Genomic DNA, 20,412 nt, shown 5'->3' on the forward strand with positions numbered 1-20,412 from the left:
TTTATCAGTGTGATTTACACTCCTGTCCCTGGGGTTGTGGAATAGCCCAGGGTTTGCTTACCCCCAGATGGCTCTGACTGCAGAGATCCGGACAGAGGGGGGCTGGGTTTCGTGCAATCCACTGACAGTGGCTTGCAGGAACTGCTGGATGAGCTCTGGAGACATGGCCACGGTGAAACGGCTGGCAGCCCACAGGGCCCGGCCCAGGAGGAAAGGAGACACTGCAGCAAAACAAAAAATCCCAGTGGCTTCAGAATTAAGCTTTATGAGTTTAAAATCACAGCTGCTTCCATCCATTATTTAAAATCTTGTCATCCCAATAGGAAAACACTGAAATGTGACATACAAGACAAGTGTGCAGGCATACAAAGAATTTTTGTTCATAGGCAGAACCCAGCTTATTTTCTTAGTTATTTCAAAGAATAATTTCTCGTTTATTAAAAAACTTCCTCCCCTCAACTATTTACACTTTAATTTGTTCATCACTGAACAAAAGCGAAGGAAGGGAACAGAGGCTTTTCCAGTAATTCCCATTTATCCAGCTCAATATTCTGTCCCCAGCTGCAGAAAACAGCAGCTCCTTAGGGAGAAGAATTAGAGTAACAGAGCTCATACCCAGGGACCTTTCATGGATTACATTCCTAGTTTGCAGCCATCACCCTGCAGTAACAGAACAGAATTCTGTGGTTCACCAGCACCACAGAAGCAGTGGACATTCATTATCCACTCACCTGGCTTGCACTCACCAAGGTATGACATATCTTTATCACACTCCTGCTGCCTTTTCAGACTATGAATCTCCTCACCTATCTAGGCTGGCCTAAAAGTGATGATGCTCTCTGTTCTTCAGCATCTTTACTGCCATTATTTATGCTCCTGCAAGTACTAATTTTAAGATGAGGACATAAAACACTCTGTGCAAGATGTACAGCAAGAGAAGAGCTTTGTTTTTTAAGTCAGTATCATAAAATACAACATTTCTTTGTCTGTACCATTACTGACCATTAAATGGATATCCTTGGAGAGCCATCAACACACTGACTCTGGGAGCCCTTCTAGAGTACTGTAGCTCATTTACAACCCAATGCCACACATGTAAATGAATGTAAATATATGTAAATTGCTGGGGTTGGTTTCTTACATGCTGTGCACACTAGTTCTTCACTCAAAATTAACACAAAGAAAAGAAAAAACCCTTCTTTGTAATGTGCTAAATAAGTGTTTCTTTGATGAAAAAGGAACCCAGGAATTGTTTTTTTCTGCACTGACACAACTCAATGTGGACTCATCAATGATATTCACATTGCCTTAAACTTGTAAAATTTTAATTTGCAATTCCTCTGACTCTCCTGCACACTGATGTAAGATAACACAGAGAACAAAATCTTGCTGAGTTCCCAATAACAAAATCCCATTTAGCCAGGAGCATTATTTGAATTCATGTGCTACAACTAGTGTCAGCCTCAGCATAAAACAAATGGGATGATATGGTGCAGCAGGAATTCTGAAGGCAGTTAAACACTGCTGGTGACTTTCCCAGGCACAGACACAAGACATCAGAACAGCTCTTTTCCACCCAGCTCCCCAGGCCCTACGGGCTCATGCATGCAGCCAACAATGACATCCAGCTGAAAGCACAGTCCCACAGATAAAGGACTTACACTAGAACTGGGAGCATGTGGGAACTCACAAGATTGACTTTTTTCACATGAGCAAGGTGCACAACTGCATTTCCCAATACCACATCAACCTGACTGATTCATCAGAGACTCCCAGTGTCTGGCACCCAGCAGCTATCCCCAGGGATGCAGGGTCCCACAAACCTGAAAGATTGAGGTCTGCCAGGACCACATTTGTCAGGAAGCCATGCATATCAAAGTGTATTCTCCCATTCTTCACACTGTCTGTAATTATAGACTTGACTGAGCCCAGGGCCAGCATACAGGCTTCATGTATTTTCCACCTGCAAAATAGTTCAGATGCTTAAGAGCATATTTTCCTCCATCATCACCTCAAGAAAGAAATACATATTCTGAAGTGAAGCCAAAAGTAATTTTTTGGTTTAAGCTACCACAATTATTTCCTTGATCCCAAAAGAGAATTTAAAAAAGCCCTCAAAGAGATGAACATTTACAAACTGGAAGATGCGGGCTTGGAAACTCCCTCAGGATAGGCAGCATTCTCAGTCACTTCCTAAAATATTGGTGGAATAACTGTTACTTGTTCCAATTTTGTTCTCATAATGAAAAAGAGCCTCTTCCATGAAAGCTTGTATTCCAGCCATGTCTTCATTATTTGTGTGCAGAAGCACTGGGATACTCAGTATATTAAAGGTTTAAAAACATCTAATTTTGCATTGACATTTTGTTAATTATGATGATATAGAACTATGTGCAAATACCACCTCTCCTTGGTTTTATTTGTGAAGCCAAGAACCTACTTTACAACTTCTCAGAATTGAGGTAGATGGGGACTTAATGTCTGATTTTGCAGCCATTCCATTGCTACTCATTATCAGAGGGGCTACTCTGACACTAAATTCAAACTAAACACAAACACTGAACCAATGCACTGTAAAACCAGGACAGAATCACTGTGGACCAGCAACTAGGTACTCCTGCAACAGAGTTTTCTTCTTCTATCCCCCAAAAACATTAAAAACTGCAAGTCTGAAGTTCTAAACTTGAACACATACATCTGCATACAGAGATGCATACATCTGTATGTCTCTTCTTGACATCAAGTAAAAAAAAAAATTATATATATATATATATATCAATTTTTTTTCCCTGAAATTTTTATCCCAATTAACTGAACACGAAGTATTGCAAATTTCTCTTCTGATTTTATATAACTAATTATGGTTTCCCATGAGATGTTTTAAGGAATGTCAAGCTCTGAAGGGAGGGAGCTTTGGCACAGACAGATTGTGTTAGGAACTGCCCAAATTACTCCACATGAAGATTTCATCATCTGGCTCAAGAAGTGCTGTACTTCCTTTTGCTTCTTCTAATCAGAGCTCTCCAATTCCATCCTTGCCCATCAGTAGCACTGTCACAAATGAAATGTGATTAAATCATGGTGCACCCAGTGCTGCAGATGAGCTCAACATCTGCCCCAGCACCATCCCCTCCACCCCAGCCCCTCACCAGTGCTCAGCGCCGCTGTTTTTAGCCTGCTCAGCTTCCTGCAGATGCCTCGTAGCTGCTGCAGCCAGAGCAGTTGCACTCTCATTCTGGAAATCAGCAGCCACAGCCTGTGCAGAAGGAAATGGCAACACTCATTTGTATGGACTGTTAAAAGTTGGCCTTTTCTCTAAATGCCCTTCCTGAAGCCAGATTTGATACTTGTCATTACTATTTCAGTATCTAAATGTGGAATACATTTCATACCAGCAGCAGATCCTGTGCAGCAATTCTCACTGTGTAGGAAAATGTATCATCATCTTCATCCTCCACGAACTGCTGTGGATTCGCAGTCCAAACTTTTATCTAGAGGAGAAAAAATGGAGGGGGCAGCTGAGACTTCAGGACACCATGGGTAAAAGGCAGCTTTGCTGTTCCCCATAACCTGTTTTGGAAAACTACTTTCAGAATTTTTCCTGCCATAAGAAGTCTTCATCCTCAACTGATTTTTCTTCTATTCCATTGGAGAAAACTTTGAAAAGAAGAAATGCTCTTTGTTCTGAGCTCATCTTGCTCTTCTGCCCCTCATTTAAGATCAGTTTGACAGAACTAATGACTGACCTGGAATCAGTGCTACACAGATTTATTTTTAGATGAGGAAGTGGAAGAAGCAGATAAATCTTTTAACAGAGTGCTTGTTTTTATGCATGTCTACCTAAACTAAAAGATGATGTCTGTCAGGCTTGCAAGGCCAGGAGCCATGTAGAATTTCAGTACAAATTATTTCACCCTACTAGCACAACATTTTCACTCTCACAGAAACCTGTTTATCCCTTTCGGCACAATAATCCTCATTTTCACAGCACAATGCATCATGGAAGAATGAAAAAAGAAAGCCTGAAAGAGCTGAGGTTGTTCAGCATGGAGAAGATTCCAGGGAGACCTTATAATTGCCTTAAAAATGAAGCCCTGGTAAACCCAGGGCCCCAGGACAAGGGGCAACAATTTTAAACTGACAGATGATAGGTTTAGATTACAGAAGAAACCACTAACGGGGTGCTGAGACGCTGGATACATTGCCCAGAGAAGTTGTGAATGTCCCATCACTGAGAGTGTCCAAGGCCAGGCTGGACAGGGCTTGGAGCAACCTGGGATAGGGGAAGGTGTCCCTGCCCATGGCAGGGGGTGGAACAAGATGGGCTTTAAAATCCCTTCTGACCCAACCTCTTCTGTGATCTGTGATTTACTGTTCACCTTGTACCATTTTGGAATCTCTAAGCACTGCCACAGCAAAGCGATGGAACAGCCTGTTAGATTTCCATGCACTGAAACTCTTCCCAGGACACTTGCTGGTTTAAATCTCTCATTTCTTTTGTTTCCTACACAACACAAAACATGCTCACCTGCTCCTCTGTGATCTGCATGTAAAGCAGGATGTAATAGATCAGCTCTGGCAGAGCCTTCTTCACTGTGCTCTTAAATTTGTTGTTTTCCAACAAGGCATGAACAAATTCAAATATGCTGAACACCAGATTTTCAAAGCCCAAAACTTCACCTGAACAAAGTGGAAAAAATAAAAAAGAACATGACTGAACATGCCAACATACAAAAAGCTACAAATGGATGTGAAAATAATTACAAACTGTTAGCTTGTCTGAGCAGATATTTATTCATTCTCCTGGACTAGCAAGTGCAGCAGCAGCCCCAGGAGGATTTCTGACCTCATCACTTCCTGCTCTCTTCCCACCACACACCCCTCATTAAAATTTATCAAGCTCAACCTAAAACCTACTTGATTTTCTTTTGTCCCACTGCTTTTACCTCAAAATTGTTGCTGAACTCACCCCTTGAGCCATTAGAAAACTTAAATTGTGCAGCTTCACTGATCACAATCACAAGTAATTTGTAAAGAAGTGATGGGCACCATTCTAACATCATAAATGCACCATTAGCACGATCTCCCACAGTGCTTCAGTCACTGTTTTGACAGCAATATTTAGGTAACTCCATTCCTCTGCAAAAACCAAAGTGAAGTGCAAGTTCTTACCATCAGAATCCACAGGATCCTCCACCTCTTCTGTGTAATTTACTTCTGTTCTCACATAAGTGAATGGAGTTAAGGAAATGCTTTTTTCTAAAGAACAACATCTATTTTGGAATTAATCTGTTCCTGTCTTAAAATTCCTGATAACTTGGGAAGGTTTTGTTCTTAAAAAACCCTTTGATTTTGTGTAGAGTCCTGTGCTTCACAGAGAGAACACCCCAGGAGCTCCTGGCTTTGTGTACTGCCCAAGTTCAAAGATCACTTTCCACAGACCACTCACACATCACTCCAGCACATCCTTCATATTATTTGTTTAACTTAGATCAAAATCACCAAGGTAACCCAAAATTTCATTTATATTAACTCTGCAAGAACAGAACCCCCCAGACTCACTCTTTCCAGGGGATGTGAGCTAATTCAACACCTCACTGCTGCCCAAGCGTGAGGAGCCATCCTGTGCTCCAACATCCTACCTTAGGTTGGCCCTGCTTCCACCAAGCTTCTCCACATGTGCCAGCCCTGGGAAATGGCAGAAAACTAACCTAGGGGTAAAGAGGAAGGAGTTTTCTTTGGGGATGGTGAACTGAAGATCCAACAAGTACCAGAGCAAACACAAGGAAAGGAAGGACAAGACTCCCCGCTTTTGCAAACAAAAGCCTGTTTTCAGCTCAGGTACCAGCAAGAGTCAGGACAGGAGAGGGAGAAATACACCATCAAAAATCCAAAAAACAGCTTCTTGTACTTTCATAGATTCCCAAAATGGTTTGGGTTGGAAGGCATCTTAAAGACCATGTAACTCCAATCTTCCTGCCATGGGCAGGGACACCTTCCACTGTATTTTAACAAGTGTCTGAAAAAACAATATGGAGAGATTTGAGTTGTCAGTTTTCAAGTACTGGGCAATGCACCCACAGAGCACTCTGACACGGCTGGGTGTGCACTGAAGCAATGACTGAAAATTCAAATGGTAAATCAGCTTCTGCAGCAAGTGCAATCAGCCATTAGTTCTGCTGCAGCAAGGGGTACTGTTGGTTCTTCTTCTCCTGAACTCTTTACACTGTGACCAGCATCTTTTTAAGAAGACAATTTTTACCAAAAAGTACTAGAAACAATGCAGAGCTCGTGGCAGTTCTACAGCCACTGTATCATGGGCACATGCATCAGTCAGCATACATTATAAGCTAAAAGAAACTTAATGGTGCCTCCTGAAGTAACAGAAATATCCTGTTTGTCTGGCAGGGCAGAACCCTCCATGTATTGTGCTTCTCCAGCAGCCACGTCATTACTGGGCATGAGACTGAGTTTGTCTCGTTCGATTCCAGTTAAAGCCATTCACCACCAAGGATATAAAGCAGCACTTTCCGTAAGGGTGTTCCAGACAATGGGCAGGATCTGCTGCATTGATGAAATCATGTGCTTTGGGTAGTTTTTCACAAGTGCAGTCACAGCCTGGAACCAAAAAGAGTATCAGTCAAAAGTGAAACTGGGAAAGCCATCAACACACTCAAACCACAGGCTGCTGTTTCATTAGCAACTGAGATCATCCAAAGTCTTCCTCTTGCTGAGGTATCCTCTCACTCCCGACTTCACAGTCCCCCCTCTTGCTCAAACACTGACCAACACACCTCACTTGGTGTTTCCTCTTTTGCAGGGAAGCAAAGGGACAACACAAGATGTGGCACTTGGAGTGAAGACAATGTGCTGGTGAGGCAATGACTCAAATCCAAAGCACATCACTGTAGCGCTGTCTGGATACAATTATCCTGGAAGTGTCTTGTCCCAGAAAAAGAACTCTAATGTCATGTAAAACCAGACTACTGCCCGTTTTCCACAGACATTTTCCACACTTTATGCAAGCAACACATCCAGTGCACACCCAGGGAGTAGGTGCAGAAGCAAACACCCACCCAGATCAATTCTCTTCCCATTCTGGCTGCAGACACCAGTGACCGTACCAGCCCAGCAGAGGGGCTGCTCTGGGAGCAGCTCAGCAGCTCCACAGGGGATTGTGCCTGGACTTTAATAAAGCTGATCACCCTGACTTAGGGGAGCCCTTCCACTGACACTTGCCAAAGGCCTTTTGGGATCCTCCAGAAGTGAGAGAGCTCTCACTCACCCCTGTCTTCTCCAGGGGCACAGCTCCAGTTGTGTTACATCTGTTACAGAACAGCCTCTCACAAACTGCCTGAGAGGTGGCTGCTCCCAGACACACGGGTGTCAGTTTGTTTGTGCTTACCCAATACAAATCACTCTGTGCAGTTTGTTTGTTTGCACCACTGGGTACATTAATAGAAATAAAAAAATAGTAATTCACCTTCCAGAAAAACAACAGCAATCTAATATCAGTATTAGAGATGAGCAGGTGTCAGGAATAACCCAGCTATGTGGGTTTGGGAATGAGTCTGGCAGGTGCTAGAAGGAAGCATTACAGAAAAGACCTGCTGAAGTCTCTGGAAAAAAAAAAAATTATGCAGGTGCTGGCAAAAGATGTGAACCTGATCTTCAGGACTGCTGCAAACTCAACACCCTGCCTAGGGCCACAGGAGCATCCAAACAGACATTCCATATGGCACTGCATATATGAGCCCCATGTAAATGTTTCTAAGCTCTATGCCCAAACAACTTTGCAGGAAGCACTGCTGGAGTGCTAAGAGAGTTCTTCAATTCAATGGCTCTGCATTTGCAACAATAGAAGGCTGCATTTGCAAGGTCACCACATTCCTGCAGAGCAAGTCATTAAAAACCAGAGCACTCTCCTGTCAGATGTTGTACTTCAACCCCTGGCCCCTCATTCTGCCAATTCCCACCGCTTGTCTGAAAAAGAACTGCTTCACAGATCCTCTGCCAATCCCCACGTATTGCTCCACCACCTATTAATCCTTCAAGAAAGCCCTTCTCTCTTCAGAGCACTGCTCCTTAAAGTCACTCTATCAAAGCCTTTTATTGCTTCTCTTCCTGATTGCACCTTTAAACAGAGAAGAAATCCCCAACCTTTTGGATAAAAAGCTTAGAATACACACTAGAGAGCATGCTAAAGCTGACTGTCAGTCAGAGTTCAGCAGAGGCAGGTGAAGTACCTTGTTCATAAACTTGGGAAATTTGCCCCAAGACACAGATACCACCTCATCTTCCATCCAAGAACAAAGAGGTTACAATTAATTATTTTTTTAGCTAGTTATTTGTTCCAGCATCAGGAAAAATGTAAGCATAACTTCTCTGACCCACAGGTGTTGAACAGCTTCTAAGCACAAATGAAGAAGCACAACAGCAAGGCTGCAAGATGCTTTAGATTGTTGGCTAATTGGTGTTCCTGATATATTACTGCACACTAAGTACACCATATTTGTATTCCATTGTTGTGAAATTTGCCTTAAATCTCCCACCTGTCATGTTTAATCACTCTGTTTCTCTCAAAATAATCAGTAGTGGCATGTTCAACACTGGAATTAGGATTCAAGAATTGCACAGTTGCAGCTCATTCATCCTTAGAGACACCAATTTAATTCATGCTGAACTATCAAACACAACAATAAATTACACCATGGGTATTTCCTTCTAGTCCTCACACTTGATATTTTTGTTGTTGCCAAACCTCCCATCTCCTCCAAGGATCAAAAGCCCTGATTTCCTGCTGATAACTACTTATAAACTTGTATCTATACTGGGAACAACTCGAGACACATTAACCATCAGTGGTTCCCCATGGTGTGATCCACACTATTCACTCCCCTAACCAGGATAACTGTCCCAGGGGATCAGGCAGATGTGCACACTGCAACAGCATTCCTTAAAGCTTCTGACACTGTCCTGCAGAACATTCTGACATGGGCAGCACAACAGTTTAGGTCAGGGCTGCCTCTGATTTCAAGAACTCCATGAACCCTGGAGTACAAAGCCCTCAAGAGACAGGGAAGGGAAAAAAAAAATAGTCTTCCTGTCATTTGCCACACAGCACTTCATTAAGGAAGACAGGATTGAGTTTGCATCTGGTTGAAAATGTGCTGTAAAAAAGCCTCAATTGCCTCTTCCATTGTATCAGCTTTTCAAGGGGTTCCCTTAATGACCTCATCTGTAGAGATGGTTTAAATAACCCCCTAAGATTTCTTCTGCATTACAATGGCTATAAAATCCACTTCTCTGGAAGTGAAGGCAATTCATGGGTCTTTCACCTGAATCCCTTTTTCCTTAGAAAATTGCTATCATCATCTTAGAAACCCTAAGTGACAAAATCATAAATTGCCTTAAGTCAACACTCATCTCTTCACAAAGAGCCTCCTACAAACCACTTGTCAGCAGCAGATCTCCTGAATTTACTGTTCAAGTCCGCACTGATTCTCTGCTGCCATCGATGCCACTGGACACACAGCAGTGTATTCAGATCCAAATCCTCTTGTGTTGCACCTCCCCCCCACAGGGCAGAGGCCCTGACACAGCTAAGAAGCAGAGCAAGAACACGGTGACATTTCCTCAGAGACTTTCTCAGCCTGTCACATTGTTCAAGAACTTCCTGGCAGGACCAGTGCTGACATACCCATGCAAACAGCCCAATGCCAGCAAGCACTTACTTAAATAACAGAAAAGGCTGCAGAATGCATGGATGTTAACAAGAACAGAACTGGCCTGGCCTGGTTTAGAGTGAAGCCATCAGTTACAACTGCTTTCTGTAGAGGCTGAAAAATACCACTACTCAATAACAATCCAAATGTGAGTATCTGGAGGAAGAGATTAAAACATTCTTGAGCTGCAGCCTGCTCAAATCGAGATGATACCCTGCACTGTCCCCTTCATGTTGCTGTTCCTATATATCACTGCCCCAAGAATCCCAGTGCACAGGCAACAGAAAGGAAAAAAAACCAAACCCACGAGAGACACTCTCTCAACAAAAACTGCCAACATCCTTCCCCAAACTCCTTTCCAGTAGTGCTGCAGGGCAAGAACAGCTCCAGCTGTTCCCAGAGTATGAGACCTGCAGCCCTTCACTGAGAAGCCACAGGATGCCCAGACCAGGTACTGCTGCCTTGAACAGGACTGAGACAAGTTCCACAACACAGAGCACAGGAGCTGCTGGTTTGTGTAACATGACAGCACCGTCCCAGCATTTATTTTCATTACTTCAGCACAAAGCTGCTCATCCAGAAAAACTTTTGACACTTGTCTTCAGTAACTTCCTTATTGCTTCCTTCAGGGTACGTGGCTGAATGGGCCTCAGTGCCCATCCTCAGAAACCTGTACACGGACCTGAGTCTTGCTCACCCCAGTACACAGGGGTGTAAATGAAAGATCTGAATTTGATCCTGCAACTTATACTTCTGGCTCTTTGCTCTCCCGTGCTGCAGGCAGCACCCCCTACAGCTCCAGTGCTTTCCAAGCTGTTACAGGGGTCTGCACTGGCCCTTGTCCCCATGCAAACAGAGCTCTCCAATCCAATCTCCTTTCTCCAGGAAACCAGGACAGTACAAAGACCTTCCATCTCTCTTTCTCAGACATCATTTAGCATTAAAGAGCAGGCAAGTTCCAGAAAAGCACCTTCACTTAATAAGCTTTTACAACTTCACTGCATTAGATTTCTGCAGCACCTTCAGAAAAGACTGTTATTTAACTACAGGATATGGTGTCCAAGACATATCCAAGATACATTAGATCAGTGAATGACAAGGACAGATGGTCCTATGGATCAGATTCCTGTGGATCATTTTACAGAGAGATCCTCATGGATCTCATCATCGGTATCTTCAGTCCAGGCAAACAATTTATTTCACTGTTGATGGTGCTGGGAGCCAAAAGCCTTCACTGCTCATACCGTGAGCAATACTGGGAGATGTGCCACACAAGTTTGTTTTCCAGCACATCTGAGTGTGTGTTGGTATTCAATTCTTTCTCCACTTAATCAGCCCTAAGTGACTCACCTTCAAAACTTCCATCTTAAACCCGCTGTCCGATGTTGGTCCATCAGGCATCTGCAGGGCCTGGACAAAGGCTTCTGTGAACTGCTGCACCACAGGAAAAATCAGGACCTTGGCTGCACCCTGGTTACAGACAATGCAAGCACAGGTGAATACCCAGTACAGAATCCCCACATCTGAAAGGTAAAGCACTAGAAGCAATAACAACTGCACTTTTCTGGTACAAAATGGAAGAGGAACTCATGCCAACTGCAGAATATTGCAAAGTCACATGAAAGTTGTTTCAGACATCACTTGGGCTCTCCCCTTATGTTAGGAACTAAGCTCAGCTGAATCCCACTCTTCAGAACCCCACAGCACAGGCTGCCACAAAACACACACATCTAGCTCATCACTTTGGAGTCTCGAGAGAGATCCAGACAATCCAGTCTGGAAAGCCCCAGGAGCAGTTCTCACTCCTCTTAGAGAGGCATTTAACTTGATGAACTGAATCCTGCCCTGCACCCTACCACCCCCAGGCTACAAAACCAACCTGGGGTGACTGCATCACACACACAATTACCCCAAACCCTGCAGCTGGCATTTATCTCCCTGCAGAGCCTCCATCCCCCAAACCAAACAAGCTGAGTATCAACAGCTGGCCTGAAGATTAACAGGATGATTCTTCCTAGGAAAATGCAGCAAGTATTTTTCCAGATGTCAGAGCACTCCATAAGCAGTCCTTGGCAGAGCAAGCAATACAGGACCAAAATAATTTTATTGAGATTATTCCTCATAACTCCATGGCCAGGATAGCAAAGTCGTATGTTTAAATCTATTGGGAAATGCCATTTATAAAAAGATTCTCTTTTTCTTTTCTTTTTTAAAGTAAAATTTCAATAGAAAAGGTTTAGTATTCAACGTAAAGGACAATTTCTGCCTTCCTCCAGAATAAGAGTGAGCAGCTACTAGTGTCTTTTGGATACTGGTACCAGCTGCATGATGCAGTGCATGAATAACCTTGTCATGGCAGTAGAGATACAGTGTAATTACCAGAACTTTCCAAAAGTCTGCACTGGATTGCTCCCTGTGCAAACAGGGAGGGAACAGCACATGGAGCCACTCAGCAGTGACCAGCTTCTAGAATAAGAGTCGCCCTTCCCTATCCTCACACCCCAAAAAGTTAAAAAAAACTATTTATTGTCTGGGAGTGCTGGAAAAACCACTCGTCAAAGGCCATTTAAAATGGAGATGTGCTTAGTTAGAACCAGACAGGAGACTCATCTATAACGCTGCTTAAGTGCAGTGTTTGTTTCTTAACAGCTGTTCTTCCTGAGCTGGGCTGGGTTTGGCTTCCCCCACCTCTTCAGGAACACGAGGCCAAGGTGCCTCCTGAAGCACCGAGTGAAGCTCCAGGAGCCTGGAACCAAAGCCTTGCCCAAGGGCCCCACATTACCCAGGTGCCCAAGGCCTGGCAGGTTATCAGGACACACAGCTCACCTGAAGACTGGAAGCTAAGCCAGGGATTTCCAAACAAAGGGATGATACTCTATCTCCTCCCCATGCTGACTCCCCCCCTTCCTGAGCTGCTACAAGCATGTCTGTTGATAAACCATAAATTAACCTTAATTACGGAAACCAAGTCCCACTATCATGGCATGCATGTAAAGCAGGGAGTCAGCCACTTTGCATGTATTAAATTACAGCCTCTTCCCCCGAATTCCAGTTGACACAGTACATAACTTTCCAATGTTTCATTTCCATAACAATTTTTAGAACCTCACTCAGTTTGAATTCAAAGTATCTTGTATGTCAAGTTAAACTCTTGCCTTTTCCAACTCCTCCATGTTACAGATCATGTGGGCACACGTGGTAAATATCTCCACTGCACGTGACCTCGTGCGAATCCCATACACCTAGAGAAAAGTTAAACATCAGGAACACAAGATTCTTTTTACACAAGATACCTCCTTTAATTATCTTTTAATTGTATTTCATTTTTGCTTTAGCTTTATTCTCTTATTTTATCACTGGCTTCAACTTTTCTGTTGAAACATAAGCTGCCATCAACTATCACATCATCAAGACAATTCTTTAAGTCTAACTCATACTACAGCATGACTTAACCATTAAAGCTGGAGTTTCTTTGTTCCAAGAAACATTCCCACTAATTTCATCCAATACTAGCCTCACTGTGAAGATCATACCTCTGCCATTGTGAAAATTTTGTACATCTCTGGAAGAATAACTGGAGCTACAAGTGGCATCTGTATGTCTGTCACTTCCCGGGTAAATTCTAAAAAATGGATAAAGAAGAGAAGCTCTTATAAGAAACTCAATTTGCAGGCGACAGCAACAATAGAACTTGTGGGAAACACTAAGTGTATTGGAAACATGTTGATTTGTACTTCACTAGACCAGAGCCATCTGGTCTATCCAAAGCAATCCTCAAAGGCAAGAAGAAAAATACCACACTAAAACCTGCAGGTATCTGGAAAACAGGGTGTTACAATCAAAGTCTCTGCTGAGCTCTAACCTGCAGCACAGCACCTCCTTCTCCAGCTCTCATGACACCTGCTGAGCACACGATACCACAGCCAGCAACAGCCACCAGGCCCAGGGGAAGAGAAGAAGAAAATTCCAACTTCTTCCATTTGGATGAAACGTGACAGAATACTGGCACAAGGAAAAGCCTAAACAGCTTCCTACAGCAGCCTTGCCCAGCCCTGGCACCCACACACCTGTGAGCACTCTCATGGCTCCATGCACTGCATTGACGTCACCGCTGACCAGCATCTCCATGAGGAGGTTGAAGAGCTCAGGCCAGGCCTCGGGCCAGTCCCAGTGGGCGATGGCTGACACGGCGTAGGCGACGCTCGAGCGCACCTTGCTGATGGACTCCCTCAGCCCGCTGGGCAGCAGCTCCCTGATGGCAACCTTTGCCTGCAGAGAACAACGGGATTTAGAACAGATCCAAAACCACAACACAATCTAATAAAAAAAAAATTTAGACCTATGACTGTATCTTGATATTGATTCAATATTGATTTTACAAAATGAACATCCAGGAGACCAAAATTCTCTTGCACACTGTACCCCATAATATTTTAGGGAAAACTGCATGGCGTGTTTTAACACAGCATCTTCTCACAGACAGCATCAGACAAGCACAGAGTAAATAGTTCACAGCTGCAACTGCACAGGATGTACAGATCCACATGGAAGACATCCAGAGACAGCTGAGATAAATCCCAGCTCCAGTGTCAGGGACTATGTTTGCTTACTTTGGAAGATTTCAGTAAACAAGAACAGTCACCCAGCCCTGAAGGGACAGGAAAAAATAAAAGCCACTTCTGGGGCACAATTCAAGCAATTATCTCTGGATGGGATGAATCATACTCTAGATATGAAAGATGCTCCAGTCAACAGTCAGAGTGGAAAGGGCTGGAATCTCTGGCCATCTCAGCTGTTAAATACCCCTGCTGAGCAGATTTTTAATGAAACTCAGCAGCTTTAAACTAAAATTTGTCATGGGAAAATAACCTTTAAGTCCCAAGATGTACAACAGAAGATTTAGCAAAGCTCCAAAAAAGGACTGCCAGAATCAGTATTTGTGAAACTTTGAAAGCAGCTTTTCTTCTAGTCTTGCTCTAAGAGCAGCAGAAGCATTATGGTTGAACTTTCCCTACAGGAAGCAGCCCAAGCTTCTCAAGCCCAGTGTTGTTTTAAGCAACTGAAAACAGATTTTTGAAGTGGAAGACATCAAAAAACCTTAACTGAAGCCATTAAGCCTCAAAATACACAAGGGCACTGGTACTTCTTTAACTGCCTACAGAATCAATATTCTTGATGGATAAAGTGTTTCAAACAAGATAATGTGAATCAAGTCTTACCCTTTCTGTGGTCTCTGGAGGTCTAAACTTTTCAGACTGAGAGCACCAGTGAGTTTCCACATACTGTTTCAGAATGACCGACGCCAGCTGTATCAGGAGAGAGGTCAGGAATCAGGGACAAATCCTACATCCATTGCAAGGATCACCCCTGACCCATTTGCTCAGCCTCCCATCCCATCATGCTGCTTTTAGAGGGGCATCAGGATGTGCCAAAAATGCAAAAAATCCATGAAATGGACCACAAAGTTACTGCAGTAAAAAGATCTGCTGGGTATCCACTGAGCAGCAATGGCCTGCACGGCACTGACCCAAGGCAGCAGCTCTAGAAAGGCACGAGATACAGGTCACAAACTAAAGAAATACAGAACCAAAACTTCCTTTTCAAGGAAGAAAACACCTACAGAAAAAGCTTCTGCAAAGACAAGCCACACTTCTGCTTGCTGATGTCTACCACCCACCTCCTAAGTTGTGTCCATTTCCAGTACAGTATTGTCTCAGCACCAGGTTTATTAAGTCCAAAAAGCAGTATTTTCAAAAAATGTAAGAGTATAACACCTGAATAATGTTGAAAGAATAAGACTCTAGAGAAATTTAAAAGGAAGTGGAGAAACAGTAACAGAAAGCTACTTCAAATTTTTCACCTGGAAACATGGAAGAATATTTTAAAGACCAAGGAAATTTCCATGAAAATTCTTTCTTCAGTTCCAGGCAAACTCACCTGCCGGATGGCCAGAGCTCCCTGAGGATCCACAGTCAGTTCTGCTAAATGAACACCAAATTCTGCAAGGAAAAAACCACAAATATTGGTATTGTAACTTTTATTACCAGACAGCAAAAGTCATCAAGATTTTTGGAGAAAGACATCATACCAATTCAGTGACTCATATGCGGGAAGGAGAAGGCAATTCCAAAGCACAGCTACTCAAATGAATCATGAGCATTAATTCTCCCCTATGCTCTCCACAAAAACTTCATTTATTGTCTTGGCATCTTATTTTCTTCTGTTGTGGGCAAAAAATTTTGCAATTCAGGCTAATAACAAGCTAATCATTTAAACTTTAAAAATATACATAAAAGTCGTATCTATGATGTAAAATCATTGCTCAAGTTCCTGCAGAAGAGATGCACAGAAAAGATCCAGGATGGAGTAAGACAGCAGCAGACTGGCAGCCAGCAGTTCCTTTCTGGACAACCTGGGTTCATCCACAGGGATGCAGAGGCATCACTTCAGCTGTCCCAGCCCACATCCCCTGACTGCCCAGGACACACCAAACGCCTTCCCGAGCAAACCCTGCCCAGCACAGCGACACCAGCACTGCCTGGACAATCTTTGGGCTGCGGGACCTTCTCCAGTAAAGAATCTGTCCAGAAAAAGCAAGAGCTTCTTGTGGCTTCTTGCCAAGCAAGCTCCATGAAAAAGGCAAAATTCAAGCACTTGTAACAAAATTCTGTTGATGCTGAGCACAGGAAATAAAAGCCAAGAAGAGCAGCTGTTCTGGTATGGTAAATCCATACGACCCCATAAATTTGCTTAAAATTGCAATTTTAAGTTACAGGCAGCTGATAACTGTCCTAAATACTTTATTTAATTTCATTCGTCTGCTTAAGAAACACACTTGTGGTGTTTTAGTTTTTAGAAGCTGTGGAGCAGAAGTTATGCCCTGGGGTCCCATCAGCACACCCTGCCTCCTGCAGACAGGCTAAACGTGCTGACAGCATCCCTGACAAAAAACCGATTGAAAATTCTTCCCAAAAGGAGTTCTGCAACTTCCCTCAGCAGCACATCTGAATGCTTCACAAATGGTTATTGAGTGTCTCCTAATACCCACCTCACTGTTAAGAGGCTTTTCTGGGTTGGGAGATAATTGCCTCTCACTTTCCCAAGCACATACTGAACATACACAGTTCCTTTACCCTTTCCTCATAGATCATGTGTTTAAGAAAGAGGAAGGTAACCCTCTTATCCCAGCTGTGAAAGCAGGGAGCCTCATTCCAAGATGTACTTAACATAATACTTCTCTTAACTGAAGCAGTAATTATTCTGTGTGCTATCTGCGATTTCCATGCTCAAGTGTGGCATTGCATTTCAGCCCCATCTTTAAAGGGTAAGTTAGAAGGGTATAAAGAGTATAAATGGAAAGGTAAAAAGGGTATAAATAGATATAAAGGAAGCCAGAGTAACTGCAGCAGCTTCACACAGCTACAACTTGATACTCTATTTCACAATCCTTAATTTGTTTACATATATGCATTTGATGTATTCCCTCTGCATGCAGTGCTCTGCCTGTGATTTACAATATTTAGTTTCTCCATTTTCCAACACCTTGATTCTGCTCGCCAGGCAGACTGCAGTGCCATCATTGGGACACCAGACATGTACTCACCACTGCAGTGACCAAGAGTTCTGTCATAAGAACCCCTTGGGTCTGACAACCCCACTACACACAGGTTTTCAGCCTGATGAGCTGCTTAAAAATATTACAAAACTGTATCTTCTTAACTGATTAATTACCATTGTGGCAAATTCCTGTCAGGAATCCTGCTGAATTCAGATCATTGACACCCAACACTTGTTTAAGCAACAAGCCAGCTCTCCTGCCAAACCAAAATTAGATGGATTTATCAAGAACAGATCATATAAAACAGCACTAGTTGTGTAGCAACTATTTATCCTATTGTGTTATAGACAATGACAAGCTATTTAATGAGCTGCTCCAAGAATCTTTCCAGGGACTGATATTAAACTGATCCTTGTACAGCTCACTGGCTCCTCTTTTCTCAAAGAATTGGTTTACTATTGGGTTTTTTCCAAGTTGGCTGGAAACTTTTATCTTTATCATGAGTAAATGCAGTTCAAATGGATCTTGATAGGTGTTTCCTTCACTTATATTTTGTAAATTTGAGATATCAGAAACACCAAGTCTTCGCCCCATGACAAAGTCTGTAAAGCCCAAAGATTAGAAGCTTTTAATGAAGAGCCTGGCACAGAGAGCACTTAGCAAACATATTTTCTCTCAGCTCTGCTTCTCCTCTTCATTAACCTCGACATTAATAAAAACAAACTCTCCTCCTTCACAACAAGCTCTATCTACCATTTAACCAGTTTATGTAATCTCTTCACCCCCAACTTTTTTGAGAAACTAAACCAGATGAAACCAAAAATCAGTAGTAAGCAAGCAGGAAGGAATAAATGAGCAGAACTTTCTACTGAATCTTTGCACCTACCTGCCTAGTTGAAGTGGGTCAGCACTGACCAAGTCCAGCTCAGCACATCCATGCAGAGCTGGTTCAGGAGCTGCTACAGGTCCCTTTCGTTGTCTCTGCTGAGGGCACAGACAGGGCAAGGTGGAGGAGGGGGCTGCAGCAGCTGCTGCAGCCAGTCCTGATGAATTCAGGTGGCCCCATGGCCATGGACACTCCAAACTAAAGCAACACTTGGTCTGCAGAGGCTGGATCTCACCACCGCCACCACAGCAACTGAGTTCCCTTTACCCAACACTTGCCCACCCCTGTGCATCGCAGTCCTCAGCCACACAGGCGCAGATGTTTTCCACAGAACTGGCTTTCAATAACATAATCATAAAGCAACTTGGGTTCAAAGGGAGGTCACCCACTCCAATCTCCTGCTCAAAACAGGGTCAGCCACGAGATCGGACCAGCGCAGAACAGGATGGGGATCTGCAGACAGACTAGGAGGAAACACCAAGCAAGAACCTAATGCTTAGCCAGAGTTCTGACACTCTACACATGTGCTGTTTTGAGGAACTTCTTCATCCTCCATCATGATGCTCAAGAACTGCTCCAGAAGCATTCCTTTTGTTAGCATGTCTCTAAAACTGCATTCATATTTTCCTCATTTCTCAGCAAAAGACAGAAAGATTGAGGTCAGTCTTCCCCAGCAGCTGTGCTGGTTTTAAGTATCTCCTTTGAAATCCCTTCTTCACAACTTCTTGCTATGCTCAACATATCTAGCGTTTGCTGCTGTGAATAACCTTTCTTCCTGACAGGCAGTATCATATGTTGCAACGTGGCCATTTCTTGTTTCAATTTCCCCATTACAAATCAGTTCAATGCTAAAGTTTACTCTGTTAGAAATTCAGCTCAATCCACCCACAGGACTTCCACTCATTTCTGCCCATCACTCATCCTACTACAATTCAAGTTACAGCCAGGAGAGCACCACACAACCACAGGTTGTGGTCATGTCTGTATATTCTCCAGAATCCCTCCTTCCACACAATGCTTGGCTTTATGGCATAAAATCATGTATCCACAGAGTACCAGCAACACTGAAATCCCTCTCAAAGCCATATTAAAGCAGTTCTGTTGGGAAGGAGCTGACCATAAGCAAAAACATGCTGAACCAGGGAAGCACAAGTGATGCAACACGTTTTGTGCCATTATGGTACCTGTAGGTGTTCTGGTACAAATGGGCAGCAAACTGTATCATGAAAACATCATCAGAGAATCAACGAGTTTTAAAGCATCTAACTAAATGTGCTGAACCACCTGCTCTGGAAGAGGAGACAGTGAAAGAATGTTTACAAGACCCATAAAGCCAATCTCCCACTCTGAAATCACATTCAAGTCAAAGCACTGGTTGTCTCCTAGACAGGACTAGTCTCAAACAAGATGGACAAGGAACTTTAAAGAGGGTCAGCACTCCCAGACTGACACAGAAGTCAATCTGCCAGGGTCAGCACCATCTTCACAGCCACCTGCACATCTCAGTTTCTGGCAACAAACAACCTTGCAAAGGACTGAGCTGAAGGTGCTGTTTCACACACAGGGTGTCACAACATAACCATGCTGAACATGGCCTTACGAATGCCTTTGTACCTGCAAAGAGGACACACAGAAACACATAAGGCAACAGACAGGCAAAAGAAAGGCAATTCTTCAGCATGGAGCCATTCACCTCTCACCACCACGTCTCCAGAGCACAAGAGCTGACAGCTCAGAGACTAAATATAACATCAAACCTGGTACCTAACGAGGCAAGCGGGGGGCAAGTGTTTTCCAGTTGTCTGAGGAGCTGCCATTAAACCTTCTTATCCACATAATTTAGAGGATTGTGTGGCAGACACTGCTCCTCTCTGTAGGGTGGAAGCCATTCAACAGGGTTGGACTCGATGATCCTTGTGGGTCCATTCCAACTCAGAACAGTCTGTGATTCTCAGAAGTATGAGCCCTCCTGCGGGACATGAACCCCCTTCAGAGTGCCACTGCCATGCTCTGGCACTCCTGGAGAGGACGTGGCCTCCACACGTGTTCTCTAACACAGTAAAACCTAGGGGAAGAGATCATTTTTGCACATTGGGTAATTACCCTCAGGTCATATGACACTGGCAGTAGTGCACACACATACACCATCGGGGTGGTGCATGGTGCTACATGGATGGATCAAAGGGAACAGAAGCCCCACTTCACCAGCAACACGTTGATACCACAGTCGAGCCAAGTTAGAC

General features: G+C 43.5%; 1 protein-coding gene across 3 annotated transcripts in view; it reads right to left on the reverse strand.

The window, feature by feature from the left end:
- IPO9 (importin 9) overlaps positions 1 to 20,412 on the reverse strand; it is a 39,022-nt gene that overhangs the window by 13,022 nt on the left and 5,588 nt on the right. For all 3 annotated transcript variants that reach the window (XR_011146653.1, XR_011146652.1, XM_068995706.1), the window contains exons 2-14: positions 15,663 to 15,724; positions 14,945 to 15,031; positions 13,793 to 13,994; positions 13,259 to 13,347; positions 12,881 to 12,967; positions 11,076 to 11,195; positions 6,518 to 6,618; positions 5,173 to 5,231; positions 4,529 to 4,680; positions 3,393 to 3,491; positions 3,150 to 3,256; positions 1,824 to 1,963; positions 62 to 221 (exon numbers count right to left, since the gene is read on the reverse strand). Coding sequence is in view for 1 of the 3 variants with exons in the window: in XM_068995706.1 (XP_068851807.1) it covers positions 62 to 221; positions 1,824 to 1,963; positions 3,150 to 3,256; positions 3,393 to 3,491; positions 4,529 to 4,680; positions 5,173 to 5,231; positions 6,518 to 6,618; positions 11,076 to 11,195; positions 12,881 to 12,967; positions 13,259 to 13,347; positions 13,793 to 13,994; positions 14,945 to 15,031; positions 15,663 to 15,724 (1,465 nt within the window). In the remaining 2 variants the exon portion in view is untranslated. The remainder of the gene's footprint in view (positions 1 to 61; positions 222 to 1,823; positions 1,964 to 3,149; positions 3,257 to 3,392; positions 3,492 to 4,528; positions 4,681 to 5,172; positions 5,232 to 6,517; positions 6,619 to 11,075; positions 11,196 to 12,880; positions 12,968 to 13,258; positions 13,348 to 13,792; positions 13,995 to 14,944; positions 15,032 to 15,662; positions 15,725 to 20,412) is intronic.

This window comes from Aphelocoma coerulescens, chromosome 26 (assembly GCF_041296385.1).
Source record: "Aphelocoma coerulescens isolate FSJ_1873_10779 chromosome 26, UR_Acoe_1.0, whole genome shotgun sequence".
In the NCBI taxonomy this organism is placed as follows: domain Eukaryota; kingdom Metazoa; phylum Chordata; class Aves; order Passeriformes; family Corvidae; genus Aphelocoma; species Aphelocoma coerulescens.